The sequence below is a fragment of the Phaseolus vulgaris genome, chromosome 10 (assembly GCF_051622355.1).
Source record: "Phaseolus vulgaris cultivar YP4 chromosome 10, ASM5162235v1, whole genome shotgun sequence".
Taxonomy (NCBI): Eukaryota; Viridiplantae; Streptophyta; class Magnoliopsida; order Fabales; family Fabaceae; genus Phaseolus; species Phaseolus vulgaris.
Genome location: NC_143507.1, coordinates 4,036,316 through 4,060,026, shown reverse-complemented (window position 1 = coordinate 4,060,026; position 23,711 = coordinate 4,036,316). Strand labels below are relative to the sequence as shown.

General features: G+C 36.6%; 1 protein-coding gene across 10 annotated transcripts in view; it reads left to right on the top strand.

Moving 5' to 3' along the window:
- The window catches only part of SGT (UDP-Glycosyltransferase superfamily protein), a 34,331-nt gene extending 33,162 nt beyond the window's left edge, over window positions 1–1,169 (top strand). For all 10 annotated transcript variants that reach the window (XR_011082049.1, XR_016516200.1, XR_016516201.1 and 7 more), the window contains one exon: window positions 798–1,169. Coding sequence is in view for 7 of the 10 variants with exons in the window: in XM_068621559.1 (XP_068477660.1) it covers window positions 798–965 (168 nt within the window). In the remaining 3 variants the exon portion in view is untranslated. The remainder of the gene's footprint in view (window positions 1–797) is intronic.
- The last annotated feature ends 22,542 nt before the right edge of the window (window positions 1,170–23,711 follow it).

The window sequence follows — 23,711 nt, the reverse complement described above, 5'->3', positions numbered from 1 at the left end:
ATGAACATTTTTATGATATATACCATTTCTACTTGTTATCTCCTCAAGAACTCAACAATTACAATTACTGCTGTCTGTTGAGAAACTCTTACTTTCGAGGGGAGATTATGAGGAATTTAAGTGTGGAGTTATTGGATAGAGATGAGTGAAATGAATAATATATAAGAAAAAAATACTCACAAACTTAATGATTTAAAGGTGAGTTAGAGATGGTAGCAGGTCCTATTATATGGTATCTCTGGTTACGTATCAGCATGACTACTCGAAGAACCCAAGCATATAGAAAGATTTATAGGAATTGGTGTTATGAGCACGTATATGATACTCTGTTTATAAACAAGAATAATAATACAACTAACGTAATCCCTAAATTTAGAAGATGACAATTCAGTCCTCTCTTCCTTTCTTCGTTAGTGATAAGTACTGCGCATCCCCACCAAATCTTTGGCACACCCTGCATTGGCAACTGATCTGCCTGAAGCCACCGCAAGTGTTTGGGCGGGCACGTGCCTTCTCTCGTCATGTGACTCCCGCACAGCTTACTGCTCTTGAATGCCTTAGAAAACTTGGGACCGCAGTGCATCTTAAGTTTATGTCAAACTCCGTTTTATGCTTAACTTATTTGTTTTATATTCCTCGGAAGGGGTAATCGTAATCGGGTTTAAAGTTAGGCTGCAAATGAAGGAAACTTTAACTTTTTAGGTGTTCTTCCAAGCAATGCAAACTTAGTGGAATTTTTTGTTCTTGGGTGTGTTATAGCTAAAGATAGCCTTTACATTTGCTTAATATAATTTCAGGTAAAGAAACGTGCAATTGATCTTGCTAAGGCCATGGAAAGTGAGGATGGAGTGGCAGGAGCGGTGAAGGCATTTTTTAAGCAGCTTCCTCAAAAGAAACCAGAAGCTGATGCAGATCCGCAACCATCTAGTTTTTTTTCTTTTAGAAGATGTTTTGGTTGTTCCTGATTCGAGTCCAGTGGATCAACACCCACCTTTTTTTTAACGTGAATCGCAAATTTTTACTGCATTTATAAGATGTGCTTGACTTGTCACCCTGTCAGGTGATTGTATAAATTCTGTGCATGCTTCTATTCTCACTGTTTAAGTTGAGTTTCAATATGTAAGTAAATTTTCTGTGGCTTTTAATTGATGTTATGTGTTCGGAATGTATTTTTGTTCTGTATCACTGTTTTGCACTTCACATTATATGTTTTTGATTATGACCGTAACCAGATGTTTGGTATTCTAAACCCAGCATTTAAAGTTGGGAAATCTTTGCAAAATATAAATTTTTTGAGAAACTGTGATTCCGAGTAAGAATTTTTATTAACAAACCTAATTGCAACACAAATGATATGAAGACTTTTACAATGTGTTAGAGAATTCGATTTTTATACTTCTAGCTAACAACCAAACAAGTTAACTAATTAACTAATAATCTAACGTCTGGGTTGGTGTAAACCCAGTCCTGCGCTTGATCTGCGAAATGTGGGTTGGGTTGGCTGTTTTGCATTAGGAGTGTGGGCTTATTTTTGTCTTGCATAAGAAGTAACATATATGGGCCAGTTCGAATAAGAATTTTTTTTTCACAAACTTAACTTTATTAATTATAAAAAAATTTATTTTTAATCAAAATACAAAAGAATGATAAATATGAAATCTAATTTCTATTTTTCCAATTGAAACAACAAACACTTTGACTTGTTTTCTTATTAATATTGTCATCATAACAACTATCAACAAATTTTTATTATTTTGTTTTAAATCTTTTACTTGATTATTCAATTATTCTTTGTGAGTTTAATATCCGTTTTTAGAGACAAATTATTACTTCTAACAACGGAGTGTGTAAAAAAGTTACCAATCATGTTGTCGAGGCCTCACATCATTAAAGTCTTACGCTGTTGAGGCCTCAAGTCATTAAGCCCTCAAGCCCTCGTGTCATTGCGTAGGCATAAGAGCTAGAGGAACTTTGGGAAGAAAAAAATTAGGTATGACAATGCACTATCTCATTTTATTACCTTATGTCTCTAGTTTCAATGCCTTTTTTTTATCAATGCAAATAATCTTAGAGTATTGCTAATGTTACTCATGTGTAACATTGTGTTGCGATTTAAATGTTAAATAAGATACACTCCTTGTATTTGAATAATATTCTGACTTAGGGTCCATAAAATGCTTTATCCTTTCATATTGTTCAAGTTTCATGTAGTTAAACTAATGAAGTCTAATGAAGTTTCATGTGCCCAATTTTGGTTCTTACAATCCTTTAGTCCTTTTCATCGATGTCTTAGTATTAGTTGCATTATTTTCCTTTTCTAGCTTAGATTTGGGCAAAGAAGACACTTATCAACATAATTTGTTATTATCCAATCCAAGTGGCTTCTACAATTCCTTCTACTAGTTTTTTTAGAATCTTTAGATCCAATAGATACAACTCTAACAATATTATTATCCCTAGACCTCATTATCCCCCACCACCCTATTGTGTTTCTCTCGAACAAACAATACTAATATTCATAGATAGAATAGGTATGTAGAAATATTTCTATTTGTTTTGGGGTACCCTAGAGTGTTTATGACATTAGAGAAATATATGAAGGTTGTTCTATTACTTGTATTGAAGATGTATATATATGGAAGTGGATTGCTGTTCCCTGGAATCGATTATCTCTTTTAACCCTTTCTATTTTTCATTTCCATTTTTTTGAAGTGCCAAACATGTAGTTTGATTACTTTTCATGGTTTGATTGACCCTCTTTTTATTTTTAAAGGTTTTGAACTTAAGTTTCTTGTATTAGTTACTATAATTCAGTTTTGATATGATATAATTCATTTTTAATGGTTGTTTGTACTAGATTGAACAACAAGCTCAACAAACATATCAATGTGAGAACAAGTAACTTACACCAGTTTTTCCTTATTGATATTCTTACGATTCTTGCTGGTATGTTGTCACATTATGTTTTCTGCTAGTTTAGGACTACATTTGGTTTTAGTTCATGGCTAAGTATTGTAATACAATAGGTTTTGTTGGTGCTACTATCCTGGAATAACAAGTATTGTTGAATTGACATTAGTTCATACCCAAATTATAAGAAATATTATTATATTTCAAACTCGAAAAGATGATCATGTATTGTAGGTTCAAGTGGCATGTACAAGTTTACTTCCTGTTTCTCAGTACATAGAAATTAGCTAGTATGATAAAATTAGCTAGTATAGAAAGTTTGGTTTGGCAGTAATTTTGAATTGTTATTTGTAAGTAATACTTTTATCCCTTGATGTTTTTTAAATATGATTTGAGCCTTGAAATTGGGTAGCCTCTCTCTATTTGCCTTTTAGCATTTTTGTTACCTGAAAAAGGAAAAGAGATTATTACGTTTTGCATGTTGGCTTAGGATCCTGTTGTGTTGTGTTGTGCTTGATTGAAGTGATTCCTTTAGTGCTGAACTTGATTTGATTTCCATGGTGTGGTTGTGACTCTATTAGAGGATTTGGTTTGGTTTATGTTGTTGGTATGTGGCTATGTGGTTCTACAAGTTGGTCCCTCAAACTGTTCCTATTCTTATTGCTTTGGCTTGATATTGTCATGTGGTTCCTACTAGCAAATTACCCAGGGATTTTTGATCGTGGAAAATCTGTGGCAAAACCATTATTACGCGTGCGTGGATTTAGAGAATTTTCCACAAATTTTGATCATTGGAAAATTTTGATTTTTATTGTAATATCAACTTCTTAACTTTCTTGTTGATGTTGTCTGAAACTAAAAGGTTCTATATACACAGAATCTAGTACAAAATACAGAATTTCATCTATACATATAATAATTTCTGTATATATAAAACGTAGACTAAGAAATAACAGAAAATCGTAGACTGTGTTTGTTTATGCTGTTGCAATTTTAGCATTTTTTTATAAGAATTTAGGCACACCCTTAGTATCCACATAATTGATTAATTTATTCTTTGTTGATAAAAAAAAAATGTTAAGAAAAAAATTATTATGACAATTAAAACGCTATACTTAATTATCACATATATACTCGTATACTTGAAAAGCAACTCCAATATTACCACTAAAAGTGTAGTGGTTGACTTCTTAGTGGTTCTGTATATCTGTAAATGGATGGTCAATGGTTTCACATTCAGAGTCGATGGTTTTTATTCGTCTAGCAGTAGAATGGGAATTGGTGCCAAAGTTTTCTGAAATGATATTATTATTATGTTTTGCTATTGCATTAACAAAACATTTTTTCATTATCATACTTTTTTATAAGTTCGCATGTTTATGCAAAAAAGGGTTAAATTTTATTTTCAAAATTATGCCTAGATTTTCTATGATCCCGTCAAAAAAGCAAGTAGAAATCCACAGCAATTTAAAATAAAAAAAAATGATTTATATAAGCATTTTAAATTATTCCTTATAAAGTTAAATAAAAGTTAAATATTTATTTTATAGTTTTTAATTACTACGCCTTACTAGTTCACTCTCGGTCTGGGACTTACTACACCTTACTCCTTGGGTGTTTTGGTCTGAAATTTTTACAATACGTCCGTCACTGTGTCTATTGAGTTTTGGCTGATATTTGAGCCCCAGATTCGTCCCACACGATTGACAATAAACTTTTTATTGATCAATGTTAGCGCTGAAAGGAAGGTTCGTTTATGTGAAACTGTTTAATTTATTCGTGTGTGAATACTCATTTCGCCCTACTTTCTTCAATTTTTATTCTGCGTCCGTATTGCGCGGAAAAAATTCACACAAGTACTTTCATATGTTGTTTGCACCCTAGTAAGGAGGCACGTCGATAAAGGAATCACTAAAAGAATATACGGGGAAGAAAACCCAAGACGGTTTGTTTTCGAAAAACCAGTTTTGTTCACTCTCGGTCTGGGACTTACTACGCCTTACTCCTTGGGTGTTTTGGTCTGAAATTTTTACCAGACGTTCGTCATTTTGTCTATTGAGTTTTGGATGAGATTTGAGCCCCAGATTTTTCCCACAAGCCTGGAAATAACGTTTTTATTGATCACAACTTCGTTTGTGTGAAACTGTTTGATTTTTTTCGTGGATGAATACTCATCCGTTTGACCTGAAATTTGTCGCGTTTTGTCCCGAATTCAGTGCAGATTCTTACGTGGAATTTCAGGAAAAAACTATTTCGAGAGAATAATTTTTCCGACTTTGTCATGCAAATCAAGACTATCCTCTACCAAAACTTGTGAAATTTCGCCATACTTTCTGCAATTTTTATTTTAAGTCCGTATTGCACCGAAAAAATTCACACAAGTAGTTTCATATGGTTTTTGCTCCCAGGTAAGGAGGCACGTCCATAAAGGAATCACTAAAAGAATATACAGGGCAGAAAAGTCAGGACGTTTTGTTTTCGGAAAACCAGTTTTGTTCACTCTCAACTGGGACTTACTATGCCTTACTCCTTGGATCTTTTGGTCTGAAATTTTTACCAGACGTTCGCCATTGTGTTTATTGAGTTTTGGCTTAGATTTGAGCTCCAGATTCGTCCCACGGGACTGACAATAAACTTTTTATTGATAACTGCAAGGGCTGAAAGGAAGGTTCGTTTGTGTGAAACTGTTTGATTCTTTTCGTGTGTTAATACTCATCCGTTTGACTTGAAATTTGTCGCGTTTTGTCCTGAATTCAGTGGAGATTCTTATGTGGAATTTTAGGAAAAAACTATTTCGGGAGAATTTTTCAGAAAATTTCATGTAAACCAAGCTCTACCAAAACTTCTGAAATTTCGCCATACTTTCTGCAATTTTAATTCTGCGTCCGTATTGCGCTGAAAAAAAATTCACATAAGTACTTTCATATGTTGTTTGCGCCCAGGTAAGGAGGCACGTCCATAAAGCAATCACTAAAAGAGTATACGGGGAAGAAAAGCCAGGACGTTTTGTTTTCGAAAAACCAGTGTTGTTCACTCTCGGTCTGGGATTTACTACGCCTTACTCCTTGAGTTTTTTGGTCTGAAATTTTTACCAGACATTCGCCACTGTGTTTATTGAGTTTTGGTTGAGATTTGAGCCCCATATTCGTCCCACTAAACTGGCAATAAAGTTTTTATTGTTCACTGCCAGGGCTAGGAAGGTTCGTTTGTGTGAAACTGTTTGATTCTTTTCATGCGTGAATACTCATCCGTTTGACCTAAAATTTGTTGCGTTGTATCCGGAATTCAGTGGATATTCTTACATGGAATTTTAGGAAAAAACAATTTCGGGAGAATTTTTCAGAAATTTTCACGCAAACCAAGGCTATCCTCTACCAAAACTTGTGAAACTTCGCCCTACTTTTTGCAATTTTTATTCTACGTCCGTATTGCGCTGAAAAAATTCACATAAGAACTTTCATATGTTTTTTGCGCCTAGGCAAGGAGCCACGTCCATAAAGCAATCACTAAAAGAATATACGGGGAAGAAAAGCCAGGACGTTTTGTTTTCGAAAAATCAGTTTTGTTCACTCTTGGTCTGGGACATACTACACCTTACTCCTTGAGTGTTTTGGTCTGAAATTTTTACCAGACGTTCGTCACTATGTCTATTGGGTTTTGGCTGAGATTTGAGCCCCATATTTGTCCCACAAGGTAAACTTTTTATTGATCACTGTCAGAGCTGAAAGGAAGGTTCGTCTGTGTGAAACTGTTTGATTTTTTTTCGTGGTTGAATACTCATCCGTTTGACTTGAAATTTGTCACGTTTTGTCCCGAATTCAGTGGAGACTTTTACGTGGAATTTCAGGAAAAAACTATTTCGGGAGAATTTTTCATAAATTTTCACGCAAACCAAGGCTATCCTCTACCAAAACTTGTGAAATTTTGCCCTACTTTTTGCAATTTTTATTCTGTGTCCGTATTGCGCTGAAAAAATTCACATAAGTACTTTCATATGTTTTTTGCATCGAGGTAAGGGGCCACGTCCATAAAGGAATCACTAAATGAATATAGGGGGAAGAAAAACAAGGACGTTTTGTTTTCGAAAAACTAGATTTGTTCACTCTCGGTGTCGGACTTACTACGCCTTATTCCTTGGGTGTTTTGGTCTGAAATTTTTACCAGACGTTCTTCATTGTGTTTATTGACTTTAATTGAGATTTAAGCCCCAGATTCATCCCACGAGACTGGCAATAAACTTTTTATTGATCACTGTCAGGGCTGAAAGGAAGGTTTGTTTGTGTGAAATTGTTTGATTTTTTTCGTGGGTGAATACTCATCCGTTAGACTTGAAATTTGTCGCGTTTTGTCCTGAATTCAGTGGAGATTCTTACGTGGAATTTCAGGTAAAAACTATTTCGGGAGAATTTTTCAGAAAATTTCACGCAAACCAAGGCTATCTTCTACCAAAACTTGTGAAATTTCGCCCTACTTTCAGCAATTTTTATTCTGCGTCCGTATTACGCTGAAAAAATTCATACAATTACTTTCATATGTTGTATGCGCCCAGGTAAGGAGGCACGTCCATAAAGCAATAACTAAATGAATATAGGGGGAAGAAAAGCCAGGACGTTTTGTTTTCGAAAAACCAGTTTTGTTCACTCTCGGTTTAGGACTTACTACGCCTTACTCCTTCGGTGTTTTGGTATGAAATTTTTAGCAGACGTTCGTCACTGTGTCTATTGAGTTTTGGCTGAGATTTGAGCCCCATATTCGTCCCACAAAACTAGCAATAAACTTTTTATTTATCACTGCCATGACTGAAAGGAAGGTCCGTTTGTGTGAAACTGTTTGATTCTTTTTGTGTGTTAATACTCATCCGTTTGACCTGAAATTTGTCGCGTTTTGTCCTGAAATCAGTGGAGATTCTTACATGGAATTTCAGTAAAAAACTATTTCGGGAGAAATTTTCAGAAAATTTCATGCAAACTAAAGGTATCCTCTACCAAAACTTGTGAAATTTCGATTTACTTTTTGAAATTTTTATTCTACGTCCGGATTGCGCTGAAAAAAATTCACACAAGTACTTTCAGATGTTGTTTGCGCCCAAGTATCGAGTGACGTCCATAAAGCAATGACTAAAAGAACATACTGGGAAGAAAATTTAGGACGTTTTGTTTTCGAAAAACCAGTTTTTTTCACTCTTGGTCTGAGACTTACTACGCCTTACTCCTTGGGTGTTTTGGTCTGAAATATTTACCAGACGATCGTCACTGTGTCTATTGAGTTTTGGCTGAGTTTGAGCCCCAGATTCGTCCCACAGGACTGGCAATAAACATTTTATTGATCACTGCCAGGGCTGAAAGGAAGGTTCGTTTGTGTGAAACTGTTTGATTTTTTTTTAGAGTGAATACTCATCCGTTTGACCTGACATTTGTTGCGTTTTGTCCCTAATTCAGTGGAGATTCTTATGAGAAATTTCAGGAAAAAACTATTTCGGTAGAATTTTTCAGAAATTTTCACGGAAACCAAGGCTATCCTCTACCAAAAGTTGTGAAATTTTGCCCTACTTTATTCAATTTTTATTCTGTGTCCGTATTGCGCTGAAAAAATTCACAGAAGCACTTCCATATGTTGTTTGCCCCCAGGTAAGGAGCCACGTCCATAAAGGAATCACTAAAAGATTATACGAGAAAGAAAAGGAAGGACGTTTTGTTTTCGAAAAACTAGTTTTGTTTACTCTCGGTGTCGGACTTACTACCCCTTACTCCTTGGATGTTTTGGTCTAAAATTTTTACCAGACGTTCGTCACTGTGTTTACTGACTTTGGCTGAGATTTAAGCCCCAGATTCGTCCCACAGAACTGACAATAAACTTTTTATTGATCACTGCCAATGTTGAAAGGAAGGTTCGTTTGTGTGAAACTGTTTGATTTTTTTTGTAGGTGAATACTCATCCGTTAGACTTGAAATTTGTCGCGTTTTGTCCTGAATTCAGTGGAGATTCTTACGTGGAATTTCATGAAAAAACTATTTTGGGAGAATTTTTCAAAAAATTTCACGCAAAACTTGTGAAATTTCGCCATACTTTCTGCAATTTTTATTCTGCGTCCGTATTGCGCTGAAAAAATTCACACAAGTACTTTCATATGTTGTTTGCGCCCAAGTAAGGAGGCACATCCATAAAGCAATCACTAAAAGAATATACGGGGAAGAAAAGCCAGGACGTTTTGTTTTCGAAAAACCTGTTTTGTTCACTCTCGGTCTGGGACTTACTACGCCTTACTCCTTGTGTGCTTTGGTCTGAAATTTTTACCAGACCTTCGTCACTGTGTCTATTGAGTTTTGGCTGAGATTTGAGCCCCAGATTCATCCCATAGGACTGGCAATAAACTTTTTATTGATCACTTTCAGGGCTAAAAGGAAGGTTCGTTTTTGCGAAACTGTTTGATTCTTTTTGTGCGTGAATACTCTTCCGTTTGCCCAAAAATTTGTCGCGTTTTGTCCCGAATTCAGTGGAGATTCTTACGAGGAATTTCAGGAAAAAACTATTTTGGGAGAATTTTTCAGAAATTTTCACGCAAACCAGGGCTATCCTCTACGAAAACATGTGAAATTTCGCCCTACTTTCTGCAATTTTTATTTTGCGTCCGTATTGTACTAAAAAAAATTCACCCAAGTACTTTCATATGTTGTTTGCGTCCACGTAAGGAGCCACGTCCATAAAGCAATCACTAAATGAATATACGGGGTAGAAAGTCAGGACATTTTGTTTTCGAAAAAACAGTTTTGTTCACTCTCGGATTCGGACCTACTATGTCTTTCTCCTTGAGTGTTTTGGTCTAATATTTTTACCAGACGTGCGTCACTGTGTCTATTGAGTTTTGGCTTAGATTTGAGCCCCAGATTCGTCCCACAAGACTGGCACTAAAATTTTTATTGATCATTACTAGGGCTGAAAGGAAGGTTCGTTTGTGTGAAACTGTTTGATTCTTTTCATGTGTGAATACTCATCCGTTTGACCTGAAATTTGTCGCGTTTTGTCCCAAATTCAGTGGAGATTCTTACGTGGAATTTCAGGGAAAAACTATTTCGGGAGAATTTTTCAGAAAATTTCACGCAAACCAACGCTCCTCAACCAAAACTTGTGAAATTTCGCCCTACTTTCTACAATTTTTATTCTGCGTCCGTATTGCGCTGAAAGAATTCACACAAGTACTTTCATATGTTGTTTGCGCCCAGCTAAGGAGCGACGTCTATAAAGGAATCCCAAAAAGAATATACGGGAAAGAAAAGCGAGGACGTTTTGTTTTCGAAAAACACGTTTCGTTCACTCTCAGTTTTAGACTTACTACGCCTTACTCCTTTGGTGTTTTGGTCTAAAATTTTTAACAAACGTTCGTCACTGTGTTTATTGACTTTGGCTGAGATATGAGCCCCATATTCGTCCCACAGGACTGGCAATAGACTTTTTATTGATCACTGCCAGGGAAAAAGGAAGGTTCGTTTTTGTGAAACTTTTTTATTTATTTCGTGGGTGAATACTCATCCGTTTGACTAGAAATTTGTCGTGTTTTGTCCGGAATTCAGTGAATATTCTTATGTGGAATTTTAGGAAAAAACTATTTCGGGAGAATTTTTCATAAATTTTCACGCAAACCAAGGCTATCCTCTACCAAAACTTTGAAATTTCGCCCTACTTTCTGCAATTTATATTCTACGTCTATATTGCGATGAAAGAATTCACACAAGTACTTTCATATGTTGTTTGCACCCAGCTAAGGAGCCACGTCCATAAAGCAATCACTAATAGAATATACGGGGAAGAAAAGTCAGGACGTTTTGTTTTCGGAAAACAAGTTTTATTCATTTTTGGTCTGGAACTTACTACGCCTTACTCCTTGAGTGTTTTGTTTTAAAATTTTTACCAGACATTCATCACTGTGGCTATTGAGTTTTGGCTGAGATTTGACCTCCAGATTCGTCCCACAGAACTCGCAATAAACATTTTATTGATCACTACCAAGGCTGATAGGAAATTTCGTTTGTGTGAAACTGTTTGATTCTTTTCGTGAGTGAATACTACTCCGTTTGACCTGAAATTTGTCGTGTTTTTTCCCAAAATCAGTGGAGATTCTTACATAGAATTTCAGGAAAAAACTATTTCGGGAGAATTTTACAGAAATTTTCACGCAAACCAAGGCTATCCTCTACCAAAACTTGTGAAATTTCGCCCTACTTTCTGCAATTTTTATTCTGCGTCCGTATTGTGCTGAAAGAATTCACACAAGTACTTTCATATGCTTTTTGCTCCCAGCCAAGGAGCCACGTCCATAAAGGAATCCCAAAAAGAATATACGGGAAAGAAAAGCGAGGACGTTTGGTTTTTGAAAAACATGTTTCGTTCACTCTCGGTTTGAGACTTACTACGCCTTACTCCTTGGGTGTCTTGGTTTGAAATTTTTACTAGACGTTCGTCACTGTGTTTATTGACTTTGGCTGAGATTTGAGCCCCAGATTCGTCCCACAGGACTGGCAATAAACATTTTATTGATCACTGCCAGGGCTAAAAGGAAGGTTCGTTTTTGTGAAACTTTTTGATTTTTTTTCGTGGGTGAATACTCATCTGTTTGACTTGAAATTTGTCGCGTTTTGTCCGGAATTCAGTGGAGATTCTTATGTGGAATTTTAGGAAAAAACTATTTTGGGAGAATTTTTCATAAATTTTCACGCCAACCAAGGTTATCCTCTACCAAAACTTTGAAATTTCGTCGTACTTTATGCAATTTACTCACAGAAGTACTTTCACATGTTTTTTGTGCCCAGCTAAGGAGCCACGTCCATAAAACAATCACTAAAAGAATATACGAGGAAGAAATGCCAGTACGTTTTGTTTTCGGAAAACCAGTTTTGTTCACTTTCGGTCTAGAACTTACTACGCCTTACTCCATGGGTGTTTTGGTTTAAAATTTTTACCAGACATCCGTCACTGTGCCTATTGAGTTTTGGCTGAGATTTGAGCCCTAGATTCGTCCCACAGGACTGACAATAAACATTTTATTGATCACTGCCAAGGCTGATAGGAAATTTCGTTTGTGTGAAACTGTTTGATTCTTTTCGTGCGTGAATATTGATCCGTTTAACTTGAAATTTGTCGCATTTTTCCCCGAATTCAGTGGAGATTCTTACATGGAGTTTTAGGAAAAAACTATTTCGGGAGAATTTTACAGAAATTTTCACGCAAACCAAGGTTATCCTCTACCAAAACTTGTGAAATTTCGCATTACTTTTTGCAATTTTTATTCTGCGTCCGGATTGCGCTGAAAAAATTCGCACAAGTACTTTCAGATGTTGTTTGCGCCCAGGTAACGAGTGACGTCTATAAAGCAATGAATAAAAGAACATACTGGGAAGAAAATTTAGGACGTTTTGTTTTCGAAAAACCAGTTTTTTCACTCTCGGTCTGAGACTTACTACGCCTTACTCCTTGGGTGTTTTGTTCTGAAATTTTTACCAGACGTTTGTCACTGTGTCTATTGAGTTTTGGCTGAGATTTGAGCCCCAGAGTCGTCCCACAGGACTGGCAATAAACTTTTTATTGATCACTGCCAGGGTTAAAAGGAAGGTTCGTTTGTGTGAAACTGTTTGATTTTTTTCGAGGGTGAATACTCATCCGTTTCACCTGAAATTTGTCTCGTTTTGTCCCTAATTCAGTGGAGATTCTTACGAGAAATTTCAGGAAAAAACTATTTCGGTAGAATTTTTCAGAAATTTTCACGCAAACCAAAGCAGAAAAAATACACACAAGTGCTTTCATATGTTTTTTGCGCCCAGGTAAGGTGGCACATCCATAATGGAATCACTAAAAGAATATACGGGGAAGAAAGGCCAGGATGTTTTGTTTTCGGAAAACCAGTTTTGTTCACTCTCAGTGTGGGACTTAAATGCCTTACTCCGTCGGTGTTTTGGTATGAAATTTTTACCAGAAGTTCGTCACTGTGTCTATTGAGTTTTGGATGAGATTTGTGACCCAGATTCATCCCACAATACTGACAATAAACTTTTTATTGATCACTGCCTGGGCTGAAAGGAAGGTTCGTTTATGTGAAACTGTTTGATTTTTTTCGTGGGTGAATACTCATCCGTTTGACCTGAAATTATTCGCGTTTTCTACCGAATTTAGTGGAGATTCTTATGTAGAATTTCAGGAAAAAACTATTTCGGGGGAATTTTTCACGCAAACTAAGGCGTGAAGTTTTGAAATTTTGCCATACTTTCTGCAATTTTTATACTGCGTTCGTATTGCGCTGAAAAAAATTCACACAAGTACTTTCATATGTTGTTTGCGCCCGGGTAAGTAGACACGTCCATAAAGGAATCACTAAAAGAATATACGGAGAAGAAAAGCCAGGATGTTTTGTTTTCGAAAAACCAGTTTTGTTCACTCTAGGTCTGTGACTTATTACGCCTTACTGCTTTGGTGTTTTGGTCTGAAATTTTTACCAGACGTTCGTCACTATGTTTATTGAGTTTTGGCTGAGATTTGAACCCCAAATTCGTCTCACTAGACTGGCAATAAAATTTTTGTTGATCACTGCCAGGGCTGAAAGGAAGGTTCGTTTGTGTGAAACTGTTTGAATTTTTTCGTGGTTGAATACTCATCCGTTTAACCTGAAATTTGTCGCGTTTTGTCCCTAATTCAGTGGAGATTCTTACGAGGAATTTCAGAAAAAAAACGATTTTGGGAGAATTTTTCAGAAATTTTCACGTAAACCAAGGCTATCCTCTACCAAAACTTGTGAAATTTTGCCCTACTTTCTGTAATTTTTATATTGCGTCCGTATTGCGCTGAAAAAATTTACACAAGTACTTTCATATGTTGTTTGCGCCCAGGTAAGTAGGCGCGTCCATAAAGTAATCACTAAAAGAATATACGGGGAAGAAAAGCCAGGATTTTTTGTTTTCGAAAAACTAGTTTTGTTCACTCTCGGTCTGTGACTTATTACGCCTTACTGCTTTGGTGTTTTGGTCTAAAATTTTTACCAGACGTTTGTCACTGTATCTATTGAGTTTTGGCTGAGATTTGAACCCCAGATTCATCTCTCAAGCCTGGCAATAAAATTTTTATTGATCATTGCCAGGGGTAAAAGGAAGGTTCGTTTGTTTGAAACTGTTTGATTTTTTTCGTGAGTGAATACTCATCCGTTTGACCTGAAATTTGTCACGTTTTGATTAGAATTCAGTGGAGATTCTTACGTGGAATTTCACGAAAAAACTATTTCGGGATAATTTTTCAGAAATTTTCACGCAAACAAAGGCTATCCTCTACCAAAACTTTTGAAATTTCGCCATACTTTCTGCAATATTTTTTCTGCGTCAGTATTGCATTGAAAAAATTCACACAAGTACTTCCATATGTTGTTTGCGCCCAGGTAAGGAGGCATGTCCAGAAAGGAATCACTAAAAGAATATACGGGGAAGAAAAGCCAGGGCGTTTTGTTTTCAGAAAACCAGTTTTGTTCAGTCTCGGGATGGGACTTACTACGCCTTACTCCTTGGGTGTTTTGGTATGAAATTTTTACCAGACGTTCGTCACTGTGTCTATTGAGTTTTGGCCGAGATTTGAGTCCCAGATTCGTCCCACAAGACTGGCAATAATCTTTTTATTGATTACTGCTGGGGCCGAAAGGAAGGTTCGCTTGTGTGAAATTGTTTGATTTTTTTCGTGGGTGAATACTCATCCGTTTGACCTGAAATTTGCCGCGTTTTGTCCCGAATTCAGTGAAAATTCTTACGTGGAATTTCAAGAAAAAACTGTTCCGGGACAATTTTTCAAAAATTTTCACGCAAACCAAGGTTATCCTCTACTAAAACTTGTGAAATTTCGCCCTACTTTCTGCAAATTTTATTATGCGTTCATTTTGCATTGAAAATATTCACACAAGTACTTTCATATATTGTTTGCGCCTATATAAGGAGGCATGTGAATAAAGGAATCACTTAAAGAATATACAAGGAAGAAAAGCCAGGACGTTTTGTTTTCGGAAAACCAGTTTTGTTCACTCTCGGTCTGGGACTTACTACGCCTTACTTCTTGGGTGTTTTAGTCTAAAATTTTTACCGGTCGTCCGTCACTGTGTCTATTGAGTTTTGGATGAGATTTGAGCCCCAGATTCGTCTCACAACACTGGCAATAAACCTTTTATTGATCACTGCCAGAGTTGAAAGGAAGATTCGTTTGTGTGAAAGTGTTTGAATTTTTTCTTGGGTGAATACTCATCCGTTTGACCTGAGATTTGTCGCGTTTTGTCCCGAATTCAGTGCAGATTCTTGCGTGGAATTTTTGGAAAAAACTATTTCGGGAGAATAATTTTTCCGACTTTGTTATGTAAACCAAGACTATCCTCTACCAAAAGTTGTTAAATTTCGCCATACATTCTGCAAATTTTATTCTAAATCCGTATTGCGCCGAAAAAATTCACATAAGTAGTTTCATATGGTTTTTTCTCCCAAGTAAGGAGGCACGTCCATAAAGGAATCACTAAAAGAATATACGGGGAAGAAAAACCAGGACGTTTTGTTTTCGGAAAACCAGTTTTGTTCACTCTCGGTCTGGGACTTACTACGCCTTACTCCTTGGGTCTTTTGGTCTGAAACTTTTACCAGACGTCCGTCAGTGTGTCTATTGAGTTTTTGCTAAGATTTGAGCCCCAGATTCGTCCCACAAGACTGGCAATAAACTTTTTATTGATCATGGCCAGGGCTGAAAAGAAGGTTCGTTTGGATGATACTTTTTTGTTTTTTTCGTGGGTGAAAAAGTATCCCTTTGACTTTAAATTTGTCGCGTTTTGTCCCAAATTCAGTGGAGATTCTTATGTGGAATATCAGGAAAAAACTATTTCAAGAGAATTTTTCAGAAATTTCGCACTACTTTCTGCAATTTTTATTCTGCATCCGTATTGCGCTAAAAAAATTCACACAAGTACTTTCATATGTTGGTTGTGCCCAAGTAAAGAGACACTTCCATAAAGGAATCACTAAAAGAATATATGGTGTAGAAAAGGCAGAACGTTTTGTTTTCGGAAAATCAGTTTTGTTCACTATCGTTCTGGGACTTACTATGCCTTACTGCTTGGGTGTTTTCGTCTGAAATTATTACCAGATGTCCATCACTGTGTCTATTGATTTTTGGCTGAGATTTGAGCCCAATGTTCGTCCCAAAGGACTGGCAGTAAACTCTTTATTGATCATTGCTAGGGCCGAAAGTAAGGTTCGTTTAGGTGAATCTTTTTTATTTTTTTGTGGGTGAATAAGCATCCTTTTGATTTGAAATTTGTCGTGTTTTGTCCCAAATTCAGTGGAGATTCTTACGTGATATTTCAGGAAAAAATTATTTCGGAAGAATTTTTCAGAAATTTTCATGCAAACCAAGGCTATCCACTACCAAAACTTGTGAAATTTCGCACTACGTTCTGCAATTTTTATTCTGTGTTCGTATTGTGCTGAAAAAAAATCACACAAGTACTTTCATATGTTGGTTGCGCCCAAATAAAGACGCACGTCCATAAAGGAAGCGCTAAAAGAATATACGGGATTGAAAAGCAAAGACGTTTTGTTTTCGGAAAACCAGTTTTGTTCACTCTCAGTCTGGGACTTACTACGCCTTACTCCTTGAGTGTTTTGGTCTGAAATATTTACCAGACGTCCGTCACAGTGTTTATTGAGTTTTGGATTAGATTTGAGCCCCAGATTCCTCCCACAAGACATGCAATAAACTTTTTATTGATCACTGCCAGGGTTGAAAGGAAGGTTCGTTTGTGTGAAAATGTTTGATTTTTTCGTGCGTGAATACTCATCCGTTGGACCTGAAATTTTTCGCGTTTTGTCTCGAATTCAATGGAGACTCTTACATGGAATTTCAGGAAAAAACTATTTCGGTTGAATTTTTCAGAATTTTTCACACAAACCAAGGCTATCCTCTACAAAAACTTGTGAAATTTTGCCCTACTTTCTCCAATTTTTATTCTGCGTTCGTATTGCGCTGAAAAAATTTACACAAGTACTTTCATATGTTGTTTGTGCCCAGGTAAGGAGGCACGTCCATAAAGGAATCACTAAAAGAATATATGGGGAAGAAAAGCCAGGACGTTTTGTTTTCGGAAAACCAGTTTTGTTCACACTCGGTCTGGGACTTACTACGCCTTAGTCATTGGGTGTTTTGGTGTAAAATTTTTACTTGACGTCCGTCAGAGTGTCTATTGAGTTTTTGATGAAATTTGAGCCCAGATTCGTCCCACAAGACTCGCTATAAACTTTTTATTGATCACTGCCACGGCTGAAAGGAAGGTTGGTTTGTGTGAAACTTTTTGATTTTTATCGTGGGTGAATACTCATCCGTTTGACCTGAAATTTTTCGCTTTTTGTCCCGAATTCAGTGCAGATTCTTATGTGGAATTTCAGAAAAAACTATTTCCAGAGAATTTTTCAGAAATCTTCTCGGAAATCAAGGCTATCCTCTACCAAAACATGTGAAATTTTGCCCTACTTTCTGCAATTTTTATTTTGCATCTTTATTGCGTTGAAAAAATTAACAGAAGTACTTTCATATGTTGTTTGCGCCTAGGTAAGGAGGCACGTTCATAAAGGAATCACTAAAAGAATTTACGGGGATGAAAGGCCATGACTTTTTGTTTTAGGAAAACTAGTTTTGTTCACTCTCAATCTGGGAATTATTACGCCTTACTCCTTGAGTGTTTTCGTCTGAAATTTTTCCAAGACGTTCGTCACTGTGTCTATTGAGTTTTGGCTGAGATTTGAGCCCCAGATTCGTCCCACAAGACTGACAATAAACTTTTTATTGATCACAACGAGGGCTGAAAGAGAGGTTCGTTTGTGTGAAACTGTTTGATTTTTTTCGTTGGTGAATACTCATCTGTTGGACCTGAAATTTGTCGTGTTTTGTCCTGAATTCAGTGGAGATTCTTACGTGGAATTTCAGAAAAAAACTATTTTGGGAGAATTTTTCAGAAATTTTCACGCAAACCAAGGCTATCCTCAACCAGAACTTGTGAAAGTTCGCCCGACTTTTTGCAATTTTTATTCTGCGTTCGTATTGCATTGAAAAAGATTCACACAAGTACTTTCATATGTTGCTTGCACCCAGGTAAGGAGGAACGTCCATAAAGGAATCACTAAAAGAATTTACGGGGAAGAAAAGCTAGGACTTTTTGTTTTCGGAAAACCAGTTTTTTCACTCTCAGTCTGCGAATTACTACCCCTTACTCCTTGAGTGTTTTCGTCTGAAATTTTTACCAGACTTCCGTTACAATGTCTATTGAGTTTTGGCCGAGATTTGACCCCAGATTCGTCCCACAAGACTGGCAATAAACTTTTTAATGATCACTGCAAGGGCTGAAAGGGAGGTTCGTTTGTGTGAAACTGTTTGATTTTTTTCGTTGGTGAATATTCATCCGTTGGACCTGAAACTTGTTGCGTTTTGTCCTGAATTCAGTGGAGATTCTTACGTGGAATTTCAGGAAAAAACTATTTCGGGAGAATTTTTCAGAAATTTTCATGCAAACCAAGGCTATCCTCTGCCGAAACTTGTGAAATTTCGCTCTACTTTTTGCAATTTTTTTTCTGTGTTTCTATTGCGCTGAAAAAAATCACACAAGTAATTTCATATGTTGTTTGCGCCCAGGTAAGGAGGCACATCCATAGAGGAATCACTAAAGGAATATATAGGGAAGAAAAGTCAGGACGTTTTGTTTTCTGAAAAGCAGTTTTGTTCACTCTCGGTCTGGGACTTACTACGCCTTACTCCTTGGGTGTTTTGGTCTGAAATTATTACCAGACGTCCGTCATAGTGTCTATTAAGTTTTGGCTGATATTTGAGTCCCAGATTCGTCACACAAGACTGGCAATGAACTTTTTATTGATCATTGCCAGAGTTGAAAGGAAGGTTCGTTTGTGTGAAACCTTTTGTTTTTTTTCCTGGGTGAATACTAATCTGTTTATCGGTAATTTGTCGTGTTTTGTCCCAAATTCAGTGGATATTCATACGTGGAATTTCAGGAAAAAACTATTTCGGGAAAATTTTTCACGCAAACCAAGGCTATCCTTTACTAAAACTTGTGACATTTTGCCCTACTTTGTGCAATTTTTATTCTCCGTCCGTATTGCGCTGAAAAAATTCACACAAGTACTTTCATATGTTGTTTATGCCCAGGTAAGGAGGCACGCCGATAAAGGAATCACTAAAAGAATATACGGGGAAGAAAAGCAGAACGTTTTGTTTTCGGAAAACCAGTTTTGTTCATTCTTGGTCTGGGACTTACTACACCTTACTCCTTTGGTCTTTTGGTATGAAATTTTTACCAGACGTTCGTCACAGTGTCTATAGAGTTTTGGCTTAGATTTGAGCCTCAGATTCGTTCCACAAGACTGGCAATAAACTTTTTATTGATCATTGTCAGGGCTGAAATGAAGGTTCGTTTGTGTGAAACTGTTTGATTTTTTTCGTGGTTGAATACTCATCCGTTGGACCTGAAATTTGTCGCGTTTTGTCCTGAATTCAATGGTGATTCTTACGTGGAATTTCAGGAAAAAACTATTTCGAGAGAATTTTTCAGAAATTTTCACCAAATTAAGGTTATCCTCAACCAAAACTTGTGAAATTTCGCCCTACTTTCTGCAATTTCTATTCTACGTTCGTATTGCACTGAAAAAATACACACAAGTACTTTCATATGTTTTTTGCGCCCAAGTAAGGACGCACATCCATAAAGAAATCACTAAAAGAATATACGAGGAAGAAAGGTCAGGACGTTTTGTTTTCGAAAAACCAGTTTTGTTCACTCTGGGTCTCGGACTTACTACGCCTTACTCCTTTGGTGTTTTGGACTAAAATTTTTACCAGACGTCCGTCATAGTGTCTATTGAGTTTTGGATGAGATTTGAGCCCCAAATTCGTCCCACAAAGTTGGCATTAAAATTTTTATAGATCACTGCAAGGGCTGAAAGGAAAGTTCGTTTGTGGGAAATTGTTTGGTTTTTTTTCGTTGGTGAATACTCTTTCGTTTGATCTGAAAATTGTAGCGTTTTGTCCCGAATTCATTGGAGATTCTTACGTGGAATTTCAGGAAAAAACTATTTCAGGAGAATTTTTTAGAAATTTTGACGCAAACCAAGGTTATCCTCAACCAAAAACTTGTGAAATTTCAGCCTACATTATGCAATTTTTTTTTTGCGTCTGTACTTTGCTGAAGAAATTCACACAAGTACTTTCATATGTTTTTTAAGCCCAAATGAGGAGCACGTCCATAAAGGAATCACTAAAATAATATACGAGGAAGAAAAGCCAGGACGTTTTGTTTTCGGAAAACCAGTTTTGTTCACTCTCGATCTGGGTCTTACTACGCCTTACTCCTTGGGTGTTTTGATCTGAAATTTTTTCCAGACGTCCATCACTGTGTCTATTGAGTTTTGGCTGGAATTTGAGCCCCAAATTCGTCCCACAAGGCTAGCAATAAACATTTTATTGATCTCTGCCAGAGTTGAAAGCAAGGTTCGTTTGTCTGAAACTGTTTGATTTTTTTCGTGGGTGAATACTCATCCTTTTAACCTGAAATTTGTCGCGTTTTTCCAGAATTTAGTGGAGATTCTTACGTGGAATTTCAGGAATAAAACTATTTCGGGAGAATTTTTCAGAAATTTTCAAGCAAACCAAGGCTATCCTCTACCAAACTTCGTCACATTTCACCCTACTTTCTACAATTTTTATTTTGCGTCTGTATTGCGCTGAAAAAATTTCACACAAGTACTTTCATATGTTTTTTGCGCCTAGGTAAGGAGGCACGTCCATAAAGGAATCACTAAAAGAATATACGGGGAAGAAAAGCCAGGGCGTTTTGTTTTCAGAAAACCAGTTTTGTTCAGTCTCGGGATGGGACTTATTACGCCTTACTCCTTGGGTGTTTTGGTATGAAATTTTTACCAGACGTTCGTCACTGTGTCTAATGAGTTTTGGCCGAGATTTGAGTCCCAGATTCGTCCCACAAGACTGGCAATAATCTTTTTATTGATTACTGCTGGGGCCGAAAGGAAGGTTCGCTTGTGTGAAATTGTTTGATTTTTTTCGTGGGTGAATACACATCCGTTTGACCTGAAATTTGCCGCGTTTTGTCCCGAATTCAGTGAAAATTCTTACGTGGAATTTCAAGAAAAAACTGTTCCGGGACAATTTTTCAAAAATTTTCACGCAAACCAAGGTTATCCTCTACTAAAACTTGTGAAATTTCGTCCTACTTTCTGCAATTTTTATTCTGCGTCCGTATTGCGCTTAAAAAATTCACACAAGTACTTTTATATGTTGTTTGTGCCCAGGTAAGGAGGTACGTCCATAAAGGAATCACAAAAAGAATATACGGGGAAGAAAAGCCAGGACGTTTTGTTTTCTGAAAACCAGTTTTGTTCACTCTCAGGATGAGACTTACTACGCCTTACTCCTTCGGTGTTTTGGTCTAAAACTTTTACCAAACGTTCGTCATTGTGTCTTTCAGTTTTTGCTGAGATTTGAGCCCCAAATTCGTCCCACAAGACTGGCAATAAACATTTTATTCATTAGTGCCAGAGCTGAAAGGAAGTTTCGTTTGTGTGAAACTGTTTGATTTTTTTCGTGGGTGAATACTCATCCGTTTGACCTGAAATTTGCCGCGTTTTCTCCCGATTCAGTGGAGATTCTTACGTGGAATTTCAGGAAAAAACTATTTTGGGAGAATTTTTCACGCAAACCAAAGCTATCCTCTACCAAAACTTGTGAAATTTCTCCCTACTTTGTGCAATATTTATTCTACGTTTGTATTGCATTGAAAAAATTCACACAAGTACTTTCATATGTTGTTTGCGCCCAGGTAAGGAGGCACGTCCGAAAATGAATCACTACAAGAATATACGGGGAAGAAAAGCCAGAACGTTTTTTTTTGGAAACCAGTTTCACTCACTCTCGGTCTAGGACTTACTACACTTTACTCCTTCGGTGTTTTGGTCTGAAATCTTTACCAGGCGTCCGTCAGTGTGTCTATTGAGTTTTGGCTGGGATTTGAGCCCCAAATTCGTCCCACAAGGCTAGCAATAAACATTTTATTGATCTCTGCCAAAGCTGAAAGCAAGGTTCGTTTGTCTGAAACTGTTTGATTTTTTTCGTGGGTGAATACTCATCCTTTTAACCTGAAATTTGTCGCGTTTTTCTCGAATTTAGTGGAGATTCTTTCGTGGAATTTCAGGAAAAAACTATTTTGGGAGAATTTTTCACGCAAACCAAGGCTATCCTCTACCAAAATTTGTCAAATTTCGCCCTACTTTCTACAATTTTTATTCTGCGTCCGTATTGCGCTGAAAAAAATTCACTCAAGTACTTTCATATGTTTTTTGCGCCTAGGTAAGGAGGCACGTCCATAAAGGTATCACTAAAAGAATATACGGGGAAGAAAAGCCAGGGCGTTTTGTTTTCAGAAAACCAGTTTTGTTCACTCTCGGGATGGGACTTACTAAGCCTTACTGCTTGGGTGTTTTGGTATGAAATTTTTGTTGGGTTTAATAGTGCCAAAGTTCAAGAGGGGGGGTGAATTGACCTTTTAAAACTTTCTCGCAGAAACAATGTTTAACCCAGTTTTACAGAAAATAAATCGATTTATGTGAAAATGAACAGATTTATTTCAGCACTGTTTTTGTTTGAAACGTTTTTAATACAGCAAGGTTAATCACAAGACTATGCAGATAGATTTTCCAGATGCACACACACAGATATCAGATTGAAAAGCAGTGAAACACAAAATAGTAAGCTTCAATTTCAAGCAAGTGATTAAGGTTCAATTGATAGCATGCTAATTAATTGAGTGACCTTTGCAAACAACCTGTTCCAGTGGCTTTTAACAGACTATGAGTGTTCTTCTTGATGTCAAGCAATTTTCCAGAAATTAAGAACATTGAATCACAGAACAACAAGCTTCAACTTTAAGCAATTGTTTAAGGTTCAATTAATAGCTTTGACAGTTTCTTGAGCAACCTATCACAGTCAATCTGTTCCAATGGCTTTTAGCAGATTATATATGTTCTTATCAGATTCAAACAACTTTTTCAGAAATCAAGAACATTATGCACAGTGCCCAGAAAGAACAGATTTATTTTCAATTGAACAGATTTATTTCTTTGCTGTTTAATCAATTATGCAGAAACGAAATTGCAGAGAGTGAGAGAGAATGAACACAAGCAGTTATACTGGTTCACTCAACTGAGCTACATCCAGTCTTCACCCACAACAGGTGGAAATCACTAAAACACAGTACAACCAAGTACAATTCCCACTGTTCTTGAAACCTACAAGAACTTAGGTACTCTTGCTGAAAAAAACCTATTTCAGCACACACACACCCACTCTTCAAGAACGCCTATCAAGAAGAGTGTTCAACCAAACTATTACAAGAAATGAGAAGTGAAACGACTACACCTGATTGAGGATACAAAGATCTGCCTTAAACCAGTAGGCAAGATTGCTAGAACAGTAGCAACACCTCACACCAAGCTTTTGGAACCAAACAAAGAACAAGAACTTTGTGATTTTTGAAATCTTTGAAGAACAAATGCTAATCCTTTGTAAACACTTAACTCTCTGCTGTCAAAACTTGTTTTTGCAAATGTATGAATCAGTATTTAAACTCAGAAACAAGTTTGCATTTTATAGAAAGCCAACTTATAACAGATTTTTGAAAAACAGTTAAAGCTGTTATAAAATGAATTTGTTATTTTCAAAATTTGTTATAAAAT